This window comes from Carcharhinus amblyrhynchos, chromosome 17 (genome assembly GCF_965287045.1).
Source record: "Carcharhinus amblyrhynchos chromosome 17, sCarAmb.v2.hapA, whole genome shotgun sequence".
Taxonomy (NCBI): domain Eukaryota; kingdom Metazoa; phylum Chordata; class Chondrichthyes; order Carcharhiniformes; family Carcharhinidae; genus Carcharhinus; species Carcharhinus amblyrhynchos.
In genome coordinates, this window is record NC_137340.1 from 33,102,828 (window position 1) to 33,115,305 (window position 12,478).

At 41.3% G+C, this 12,478-nt stretch overlaps 1 protein-coding gene across 5 annotated transcripts in view; it reads right to left on the minus strand.

Moving 5' to 3' along the window:
- Positions 1 to 3,825: 3,825 nt before the first annotated feature.
- LOC145354430 (G protein-coupled receptor kinase 5-like) overlaps positions 3,826 to 12,478 on the minus strand; it is a 244,073-nt gene continuing 235,420 nt past the window's right edge. For all 5 annotated transcript variants that reach the window (XM_080205752.1, XM_080205754.1, XM_080205753.1 and 2 more), the window contains 2 exons: positions 11,641 to 11,772; positions 3,826 to 6,184 (listed from right to left, as the gene is read on the minus strand). In XM_080205752.1, the coding sequence (XP_080061878.1) occupies positions 6,083 to 6,184; positions 11,641 to 11,772 (234 nt within the window). In that variant the 3' untranslated portion in view covers positions 3,826 to 6,082. The remainder of the gene's footprint in view (positions 6,185 to 11,640; positions 11,773 to 12,478) is intronic.

Here is a 12,478-nt window from a genome sequence, read left to right on the forward strand (position 1 = left end):
TAGGCCAGACTGGGTAAGGAAGGTAGGTTTTCTTTCCTAAAGGACATTCTTTTTATAACATGGTCGCTCTTAGTGACTGAGACTAACTTTCAATTTTTTATTTCAATTTTTCAGGGAGTTTTCATTAATTGAATTCAAATTCCACCAGCTGCCTCAATGGGATTTGAACCCAGGTTCAAACAGCATTAAGCCTGGGCCCCTGAATTACACGTCCAGTGTCATTATCACTATGCCACAGATTATTACCACGCCATCCCTCTTTCTCTTTTCCATTCAGCGTTATAAATTCACTTTTCTAGCAAATATATATATTCCGCATTAAGGTGTCAGTGTCTGCTGGGGCAACTGCTTATTTTGATTCCAGAGCACATTCAAGGAAAACAGCTGAAATAACACATGATTTTTATACCAGGATCATTTCATCAACTCACAGAACCTCCCACAGAAGGAGGCCATTCGGCCTATCAAGCTTGCACCAACAACAATCCCACCCAGGCCCTATCCCCATAGCTCCACGTGTTTACCCTAGCTAGTCCCCCTGACAGTAAGATGCAATTTAACATGGCCAATCCACCTAACCTGTACATCTTTGCAGAGCAGGAGGAAAGCAGAGCACCTAAAGGAAACCCATGCATACATGGGGAGAACTGCACACAAACATTCACCCGAGGCCGGAATTGAACCCGGGTCCCCTGGCGTTGTGAGGCAGCAGTGCTAACCACTGTACCATTCAATAAAAATGCTTTTTTTAAAACCAGGTGATATATAACTCCGGAACACGCAGGCCAACATTTTAGTGCAGATTCATGCTAAGTTTTCAAATAAATCCTTATTCAGTTAGTTTCATAATTAGATAACAACATTATTTTCCATCACCATTCTCTCAAACTTTTCACTAGTCAGTAATATGAACCTGCCACACCTCCATCAACAATAGAAGGATTCATTTCTGGCATAGGCTGCAGACATAAGAACATAAGAAATAGGAGCAGGAGTAGGCCATCTGGCCCTTCGAGCCTGCCCCGCCATTCAATAAGATCATGGCTGATCTGTCGTGGCTCAGTTCCACTTTCCCGCCCTCTCCCCATAACCCTTAATCCCCTCTCTTATCAAAAACCCATCAACCCGCTTCTTAAAAATATTTAGCGAGGCAGCCTCCACCACCAATTAGGCTGAATTATTCTTAATACCTAAATTGGAGATGCTGGTATTTTTATAAGGTATTGCTATTTAGTGTAAAGCATATGTAAATACCAGACAGATTAAACCGTGGACAAGGAATATAAATACCAATACACATTATTAGTGCTGCAGATGTAATCAATACAAATCCAACCATGTAGATAATTTAGTGAAGCTTATATCTGACTTCAGTGATTGGTGTTTTGCTAGTGTAAACAAGTCTAAATACACTGAAATGCATTGACTTCAAAGTAAAGTCATTAACTAAGAACACACGCCATCTACAGTGTACACTGGCAGTGTAGACTACTATTCTATTATGAATAATCTTGATCCAAATGTGACCCAGATTATTTAACTGAGATGGTCACCCTGTTATAGGAAAGGCGTTGATAAACTGGAAAGAATGCAAAAAGAAGTTTACAAGGATGTTGCCCAGGACTAGTGGGATTGAGTTATAGGAAGAGGTAGGCCAGGCTACGACTTTATTCCTTGGAGTGTAGGAGGATGAGGGGGTGATCTCATATTAAGGTGTATAAAATCATGAGGGGTATAGATAGGATGAACACACATTCGTTTTCCCAGGGAAGGGGAATTACAAACTAAAGGATATAGGTTTAAGATGAGGGGAAAAATTTATAAAGGACCTAAAGGGCAACTTCTTCATGCAGAGGGTGGTAGGTATGTGGAAGGAGTTGCCAGAGAAAATGGTTGAGGCAGGTACAGTAGCAACATTTAACAAGCATTTGGATAAAGGATGAGAGAGAGACATGGGCCAAAGGCAGGCAACTGGGACTAGCTGGGCAGGCACCCTGGTCGGCTTGGAATGATTGTGCTGAAGTGTCTGATCCCGTGCTCTATAATTCTATGTTACTGCAAAACCTTTCCCAAAGCAGAAAGATTCAAAACATCAGCGCTGTTTTCAATACACATACCTCCTGAGGGCACTGTTAAAAAGGGAAACATTTAGTGGCATGGTGAAGAATGAAATAGTATTTATTTGCACCTTTCAGTTGGGAATTGGTAAAAGAAATACAACTGTGCATACTGTTATAATTGTGTCAGCAGTTTAACTGATAATAAGGATGTATTTATTCAGACTGCACTGGACAAATGGCTGAAAGGTTATTAAATGTTATACATACATCATGGGCTTTCAAAGCAAAATAATGTTGCACCATTTTTTCCCCTAGAGCAAACCCTTCAGAATGTTGTCAGAGTTTCACAGTAAAAACCAAGACACCCAAAATCAGAAGTTCTGAAAATCCAGAAATAAGGTTAACAACTGTATTTAGACATATAATCATTTGAAATTTACAGATCAAAGATACAGTACTTTCTTCTTTCAATTCAAATGTTCCTGTTTTTATTTTACTAAAAACAACTGTTTTTAATCTAGTCACAGCAGCATGTGTCTTTTTTTGGACGTAAGTTACTCAGAATGAAGAGCAGTCAGAGAAGACAGAAGCCATGGTCCTCAGAACCACTGTAAACCCGGGGGAAAGGGTGAAAGTGTAATTCCCTGAAAAAAAAGCTGTAAACCTTTGGATACCATAATCGACCAATATTATTAATACAGAACAAATGGCAGTAATCATTCTATTGGAAAACATATAAACTCACACCGATACAAAAAGTGACAACTACATCTTTCATTTAAGAATTATTACAAACAGGAAATGCGCTCGTCTGAAACAGACTTTCTGACATTAATAACAAATGACAGTATGGTTAAAAAGTTTACCACAATTTTCATTCTGACATTTTCAGAACAAAACTTCACGGACCATTTTCCCTCAAGGTTAACTTGGTATTTTGTATTTATTTGATAAATTGGATGTTTCCTGCCTTTCTTGGGACTTAAGACCTCAGAAAACCAGTGTTATTAAACGGCAGATCTCATGAAACACAGACATGTGGCTTGAACCATTTAATAGTTTAGTACGATTTGTTTTTGCACCCAAGGTGCACAGATGCAAATATAAATTAAATACATAAAGAATGTGAATAAAATGCAGTAAAGGGAGAGGAAGATCAAATCAGGCAGGATATAATATGAAATGCACTCTGCCACTCTTATGTACATCATTACTTTTGTAATGATGGACAAATTAAGCCTTATCCAATTAAATAAACTGGATCTCTATACTGTCAGCATGGCAGATAATGCGTCAAATCATTTAACACGCTAAACTGTTACTGAAACAAGTGACATCATTTCTAAATTGCTTTCTGCTACAAAATAATTTATTTGGATCAAATGGCGTGTGTTTCTGGCTCATCTTGCAATTAAGTTCAAAAATAAATAGGGTTTTCTCCAAGTCCCACGCAGAAAAATCAAGTTATGTCCTTCCTTATTTATTTTTGTGCCTTCTTTCTTCCCATCCATTTACTGCCACAATTGGTACCTTCTAACCTTACTCACCTTCAAGTAGGTGCCCAGTAATTTGCTAATTAGCAAACCAAAAAGATTGCCTTACCCTCATGACACTATCAAAATCACTGGGCTTTTAATGGAGACTACCATGCCCGGACTTCACTGAAAACCCTTTGGCTAAACAGATCCTCTACTTAAAGAAATTAAAAAAGAAATTTTGTACCTAGAATTGTTAACTACAATATGTTAAAAAAACCCAACAGAACTCCGCTTCAGCTGATGTTTATTCAAAAAGCATTAAATTAAAATTTGGAATATATCTGCCAAGTAAACATTTCTGTGTGATGTCAATAAAAACTAGAAATAGAATTTTCTATCTTTTGTCTTAAATTTTAATTAATCAAAATTGTAAATTCCTGTTAAGTGAATATGAACACTGCAGTTATTTAACTTTACAACTCAACTGTTTGTAGTGAAGTACCACTGGTTTATTATATAAGCTACGGCAAATTTAAAGGAACAAAAATGGTTCCAATTGAAGAAAATCTCCCATTGTGATGATATTATGCATGGGATTTGGCCAGGAGAAAATTCTTGCTAAACTTTACTGAGAGCTTCTGATAACTGAATACAATGTTGTCACACGTTTATTCAATTAACAGGAATTAACAGCACACCAATTATATTTTGTCAGGAAGGTAAATGTTTATTGACATTAAATGTTCACATTGGTAGATTTAACACTTACACCACATCTGACTGCACACTGTACAATACCTTTATAAATGATGAGGAAACATTCTTGCTAATACACTTCATTCTTTGGATTTGGTAACATTTGAATAAAATTACTTGAACTATACTTAGAAGGTCCAGGAAAATAAAAATGCCCCAGGTCAGGAGTGACATAAACTTCCTAATCATTAGCTCCAGCTTTTAATGCTACTCTGTAATTCTGTACATGCAAATTTTCCTCTAAAAGGTAGCACAATTTCTCAACGTGTCCCCCTTCTGCTCTGCTGTGCTTTCGAGTTGTGTAAATACTCCTTGTTAGAGAGGCTTTGCTGCAAAACCCGTAAGTGGTGACTAAACGCATATTACACAAAAAACAAACGGGCAGTGGGCATTGCTGAGGTTGTAAGGCATCCTTGAAGTTCTCAGGAGCTTACAGAATCATTAGATATTATGAGAATACTGTGATCTTCAGCACAACTTGATTCAAATGCTTTTCTAGCCACAACACACCCATGATGGTAGATGGGGGTGTTGTAATGTACATGCCAGAGGCAGCGAGGTTCCGCAACTCCCTCAAGTTCATTTCCTTTCTTTTAAATCCTCCTTACCCTTTATAGTCATCATCCAACATCAGTCCAAATCCATGCTAATGACAGTCGTCAGTAGAACCACTAAAAACGACCAGCTAACCCTCCCCACCTCAAAGTAACGAACCTTCCTTTTGCCCTACCATTCCGGGGTTGGGAAGCCACAACAACAAATTTGGAATCATTTCGAATTACCTATACACTTCTACAACATGACTCATTACGCTAATGCACAAGCCATCACACTTGCCTACTCATATTTATTTCTATGAGACGAGTTTCATATATCATAGCACGTAACTAGTACCACATGATGTGCCAACTAAGCTGAATGACATGTTTGAGTGGTGTAAGGGTTCAACCAAATTTAGTCTTAATCAAAAAGTAAATTATATGAACTTGTCCCCTCAAATTTGCAGTTTCACATTGAAAACCCTAGTCGTTGATAAGCAATAATTTATATGTGCTACAAAAAGCTCCTTAAAAATTGTAAAATACATTCGCTCTGATAAAATATCACCCACAGAGAAATCATAGGAAAGATGCACTTGTCAAATAAAAAAATAAAAGGGAAAAAAGCAATACAAATGAAAAAGATATTTAATAAAATTTCAGGGTATGACAAACTACAAAAAATATAAAATGACTGCAGATATGGCAAAAGAATATGAAAAAAATGTTCTATTGCAGATTTAAAAAGTTCTCTCACTGTTAAATGCGGAGGAAGTCTTAAATCACAATTCATAAAAATACAGAAGATGTTCATTGTGGAATCAGCACATGGCTCTACAGCTGCTGGGCAGAAAATATACATCCTGATTCTGACTTACTTTAAATACAAATGTACAAAATGTAAACCGAGACAGTTATAGAGAAATTTACAAAACCTCCATTTTTTTTCCTTAATAAAGACAAAATACAGTTCTAGTATAATGCTATATTTAAATACGTGCAAGTAGCCATTTTCATTGATTTGCTATTGCAATATTCTAAGGAAACACCACCTTGTTGTTTCAAATGTCATGATCCCAAGCTGCAAGACAGACCTGAGAGGAAGTGAGGCAGCTAGACCAACAAAGATGGAGCAGCTCTGTCGTGTGGAATGGACACCCTATCAGGAACTGGCGCTTTCCCCCGCTAAATAGTTCCGGGAAATGGGAAAAGTTGAAAGAATACAAAGGATCACCACACGAGCCAAGGACTAGCTGTTTCCTCCAGAGTTTGAATTAGGTTGATGGCAATTCACATGATGGTTGGAATGGGTCTTCACATTTGTAGTGCTGTTGGAGTGACTGTGATGATTCTGCAAAAGAGAGAACACAGTCCATGACCAATGGAAAAGTAGGCAACAAAAAGAGTCTCATTTCGATAAAAGTGAATTGTAATTTAACTGCCCAGTTACTATCCCAGAGAAGGGTGGCAATGTTTGGGAACCCAAAATGGGAAACTTGATCTCTCTCGTTACGGCAAAGTAAATTTATGTCACGGATCTCCATTTCCCTATTTCACTATCCTTTCTTGAAGTTCTTTTCTCTTGTCACATTTCACTTGACAGCTTTCTGGATCTCTCTTGAATCTTGGACAACAAATAACAGATGTCACCGGGACAGCAAAGTTTGAATAATAAAGGAGAGGCTGGAACTTTTTTCCCTGCAGCGTACGTAGGAGGATGAGGGGATGACCATGTAGAGGTTTATAAAATCATGAGGGGACATTGATCTGGTAAATAGACAAGGTCTTTTCCCATGGGTAGGGGAGTGCAAAACTATAGGGCAAAGCTTTAAGGTGAGAGCAGAAAGATTTAAAAGGGACCTGAGGGGCAATTTTTTCACACTGATGGTGGTGTGTATATGGAATGAGCTGCCGGGGAGGTGGTAGAGGTGGGTACAATTACAACATTTAAAAGACATTTGGAGAGGTACATGGATAGGAAAGGTTTAGAGGGATATGGGCCAAATGAAGGCAAAGGAGACTAGTTCAGTTTAGGAAACCTGGCCAGCATGGATGAGTTGGGCTGAAAGGCCTGTTTTTGTGCTGTATATCTCTATGACTCTATTCCGCTAATGTCAAAGGGTTTTCCATTGTTCAGCTAAGGTCAAACACACTTACCTTCGAGCAGGGATATTGGGTTCTGATTACTCTCCCAATGCAGACATACCACCTTAGCACTTGCAGATATTTTATTCAAAATGAAGATAAGGTAACTGCCGCAAAGTTAGTAACATGATTAAAACAGATTTTAGACGTTATATTTTTTGATGTTATTATAATGCCAGATGATAAATTCATGAATCAAAATGTTACTAGACATGTATCTTTATACATCACGGCTGAGTACATCCTACTTTGTTCCTAAGTTTAAAAAACTCTCACTCTTTGCTTTCCTTCACCTTTCTCCATGGCTGGTTAGGCGGGGTGTTGTGGTTGGGGGGGGGGGGAAGAGAGAGAGAGAGAGAGAGAGAGAGAGAGAGAGAGAGCTGAGCAGTGGGATTGCCACGTGTTCAATTTTGAACAAGGCAGGCAATGATCTGGCCAAGCTAGCTAAAGGGCTTCTCAATTGCAACCCAGACACCAAAATCCTATTTTTCAAAGCACAAACCAATTTTGTCTCATGTCTGTGCCATACAATGTGGTGACAAGATTTCCCATAGACTTCCATCAGCAGCAACTCCTCCCAGGGGTCTACCAATCCTGCAGTTCTCCTCACAGCCCCGCCTGTCCACTCAGACACCCCTTCCACCCTCGCTGGATGGCCCGCCTGCCCCCAGTAAAGCCTCTCCCACTTACCTTGCTATCTGGCACCAGTGTGATTGCCATTTGGGGCTGGATGTAGTCCCAGCAATGGTCACTATTTCCAGCCATGGGCTTGGGATCCAGACCGCCACTGGCTATTTGACTGGCCGCAGCTCTTGGTGGGGGACTTCCTCCCAAAAGAGGCTGGAAGGCTTGGCTCAAGCCAAGCAACAGCCATTAAATGTCTGTAAGGTGAGCTGGCCAAGGGGGGGCCAGCTGCATCCCTGCAGCTTACTTCTCCCTAACCTTTACAATGGCTCCTCCCACACCCACCATAAGGTCCATTCAAAGATGCTGTGAATTGTAAACTTGAAAGTAAAGGTATTTGTGCAAGTTGATTTTAAAATATATATAAACATGTACTCATCCATTATTGTGCTGCTTGTAACATTTCCTCACTGACTAACAAAGGTTCCCAGTGCCCACTGCCTTAAATGTAACATTTGTCATCACTGGGGCCAATCTCTGTCCACGGGGGCTCAAGGTCCAGTGAAACCTGGAAATGGCAAATCTCTGATTTTTATCGCCCCTCGTCAGCAATGCAATAATGGACATGAGCCTGATTACAATCCATTTGAATGTAATTAAAGACCTCTCTTGCACACCCTCACACTATTTTCAAACCACGCCAAAGTGACACCATGGCAGCATGGTTTACGACAGGTTCAGCCAGATGGGAACCTGTCATGGGAACTCCCCCCAGTGGCGTACAGGTGAGTACAGCCCCCAGTGGAGAGGGGCATAGCCAGCCAGTTCCCTGGCACTTCCCCTCCAGCAGAGGTTGGCACTGTGTTGGCCTGGCAGTGCCAACTTGGCTGTGCCAGTGTGTGCCAGGGGCAGAACCTTCTTGGGAGGGGGGCATGTATGTGTGGTGGGGAGGAGAGAAAGAGATGGTGGCGATGACTCTTTGGGGGTCTGAGGCAGGAAGAGAGAGGGTGATGCCAGTGATGATTGTTAGTTGGGGGATGGAGAGGGGGAGAGGGGAGAGAGGGGGTAATTGCCGAGGGGGGTGGGAGGTGATGGATGTCAGTGCTGATGGGTGGGGTGGGGGCAATGGGGGGAACTCCTGAGGTATCTGTGGTGGGGTGCAGGGAGGTTTTTGCTTTGATCAGGGTGCCCATTAAAGACTGGTCTGACTGGCTTTGCCAGCATGTTTGTGTCATGGGATCTGTGCTTGTTTCTCTGGAGAAAAACAGGCTGGTTTTCAGTCAGAGCCTGACACTGCCATGTTTTGGTAAGATTCTGTCATTGTTTTTAAAACCACTCTTATCCATTCCTCTCCCTGCCTCTGTAACCCCCTCAGTCTGACAATCTCATTCAGAATCTCCATTTCCATGGTTCCAGCCTCTTGACAATTACATGACATCTGCCAACCTTTGACAGCTGTTATTTGAGTAGTGGGGGTGGCAGAGGATGCCCCTCTTTGGGTTAGTGGTGCTCCCCGGTCACCATTTCATTTTTTTATGGGGGTTTGGGGAGGAGTGGGAGAGGCCTGTCTTTGAGTGCAGAGATCTGGGTGCCTGGTGGTTCCCCAAGGCAAGCTCATTTGCATCTTTCAGGTGGGTGAAACCCACGTGACAGACACTGCCAAAGCCAGTGGGAAACACTCCCACTTCGTGCTGGCATGGACACTTTGCCTGAAAATGGGAGAATTCTGTCCCTTGTGTCCAATATATAAAATGCGTATTAGTTGGATAATTCAGATTGAGAAGCAATGTGAAAGAGATGTGCATAGGATAATAAATTTAAAAACCAATGGTGATGTGAACTGAAAGCAAGTCTGTATGTAATATTGCTTCAATTCTGAATTAGGAAATAGTTGATGGGGAGAAAAAAACAGGCTCTGTTCTGTATAAGAAGCCAACTGCAAAGATTGCAAGATCATGTTGAAGCTGGAATCCAACTCCAACAAAGAAATGCAAATTCAATCCTGACCCGTACACAACATTTGCTTACAGCCCAGAGTTGTTGCAGGAAGAGAGGCGGGAAGAGGGACGGTGATGCCAGTGATGATTGTTAGTTGGGGGATGGAGAGGGGGAGAGGGGAGAGCGGGGGTAATTGCTGAGGGGGGTGGGAGGTGATGGATGTCAGTGCTGGTGGGTGGGGTGGGGGGAACATTGTACTTGTTTTGGATTACATCTCTTTGCCTTATGTAAAGTTTCATAGGCAAATAAATTTAAAATAATCAATTATGACATGCTTAAAGGAACACTGTCAATGTGTGACTCGGAATGTGGTAAAACTAATGTGCATGTTCTGAGCATGTCGGGCTGGAAGAAAACACTCTTTGCTTTTGATAGCTTCCCATTTTAAGGGTGAGAGTGATGCAACATGCCTCGGGTGAAATAATCTCCTATTATAGGAACATAATGGAAGACGTGGGCCATTCAGTCTCTGATGCTCATTCTATCTGTAGTCAATCTTTTTACCTGTCTTTGCTCCACATCCCTGGGTATCTCCCTGACACAAACCTATTGATTTCAGTCTTAAAAGTTTCAATTGATCCAGCATCTGGGGTGGTGGGAGGGCAGTGGGGAGTGCAGTGGTGAGCTCAAAATTTCTCCAAGCCCTGTGTGAAACATTATAAATTTACTTGCAATTTGGTTATTATTGAACAACTGGGGAATAGGTGTTGATTTGTATCCGTAAGGACTAATCTTTAGTGTCAGGAGGTTATGAGGAAACTTTGGGTCAGCAAGCATTAAATGAGCACAGATGTGATGGCTTGAAGCAGCTCCCTCTGTCCTGTATTGTTCGATGAGAAGATTAGCTCAAATGACATTTTTGTCAGCGTGTAAGGCAGCCCAAACACAAATCCATGAAAGGCAAATTTAGGATTGAAGTTCCTCTTCACACTATGTAGATAAGACACCTTAGTAGTGAAGGAAAAAGGCCCTGGAATTAATTAATTCCCAACTAATGGGAAGACAGTTATTCCTGAATGAATAAATTAAGATAGGTTGTATGACAATCCCATTGGTATCTGTCTAGTGATACTTACAATGATCAGCTGTTTACATGTATGCAAATACAGCCCAGTTCAAACTGGACTGGGATCAGTGTAACGCAGAACTAGTTTCTTACAGGCTGGAGCTGCCTTTTCCCTCTGGGTGATCGCAGATTACCACTTGGAGACTGATTTGCGATTACATCAAGCAGTAATTTGAAACTGATTTGCGATTACATCAAGCAGTAATTTGAAACTCTTGATATCTACAGACAATCCTCAACTTTCATCATATATAGGTAAGAGCTGATCTACCCAAGCCAACCTTAAAAGTTACAAAAGTTTGGCACATTTCTAATGTCGAAAATATATGCAGGAGTAGACCATTCGGCCCTTCAAGCCTGCACCACCATTCAATATGATTATGGCTGATCATGCACTTCCAGTATCCCATTCCTGCTTTCCCTCCTTGATCCCCTTAACCACAAAGGGTTACATTCAGCTCCCTCTTGAACATATCTAATGAACTGGCCCCAACAGCTTTCTCTGTGGTAAAGATTTCCACAGGTTCCCAACCGTAACTCTTCATTTCTAACCTTCAGCATATTGTTTGGAGTAAACTGCATTTTCCAGAAATTAATCAGTTATGAAATACAAATTCCTCAAACATAGATTTTTTTCCCCCACCAGAAGCAGTAGCATCCAGTTGAAGTACAGTGCGGGTTTATTTATAAATACAGAGAAAGCACCACAAGATGGCACTAACATACATCATGTTAAAAATGTCATCTCAGCCTTCCTATTTGGTCAGAAATGAGACGTCATGTAATGTAACAAATATCAGCCATTCGCGGACAGTAGATCAGCAGGTTCGTAGTTAATGATCTGATTGAATTCTGTAGAGGGACAGGTTGTATTGAGGAATCACCAACAATAACAACAACGACATTATAGTAGTCTGTGTAAGATTGACATCAAGCGGTAGAACATTTAGTATTCTCAGAGCGTTGGGTCTCACCTGCCGTCGAAAAAGTCTTTGAAGCAGACTTTTTTTGGGTGGTTCAGGGGTGTAGCTCCTGTCAAGGTCTTGAGATAAGCTTCCATTCGGACCAAACACGTTGAGTTCCTTAAAGCATTCCGTTTCAATCATCTGCAGTGATCACAATAGGGAAATATTACTGACGCTAGCAGCTAATCTTACAATTTCTTCTTAATAAAATGACCCAACATTTCTAGAGTACAGTCGACAGTTCAAGTAAATAACGCGCAGTTGTATTTCCCACCCACTGCATTCCCTTTTTTGCTCCAGATTGGTCATGAAGCTGATTGCCAATGAGGCATGTGCTACTGCATGGCACACATTCACTTAAAGTCTGCAAATCTATGATGGAGAGTCATAGAATCATAGGATAGAATCACAGAATCCCTACAGTGCAGAAAGAGGCTGTTCAGCCTATCAACCCTGCACCAACAACAAGCCCACCCAGGCCCTATCCCTGTAACCCCATCTATGCACCCTGCTAATCCCTCTTACACTCTCAACTAACCCGCACATCTTTGGATTGTGGGAGGAAACTGGAGTACACGGAGGAAACCCACACAGACATGGGGAGAATGTGCAAACTCCACACAGTCACCCGAGGCCGGAATAGAACCCACGTCCCTTGCGCTGTGAGGCAGCAGTGCTAACCACTGTGCCATCATGTTGCCCTCGTACCTGAAGCAGTACAAACAAAGCAGGAGATCATTTCAGTGCACCAATGGCTATGCTGATGTGACATGGGAAAGGGGATTCAGGCTATGGATAGCAGTTGGCTGGCGCTGAGCTGTGCAGCGATGGAAATGGATGAATATTC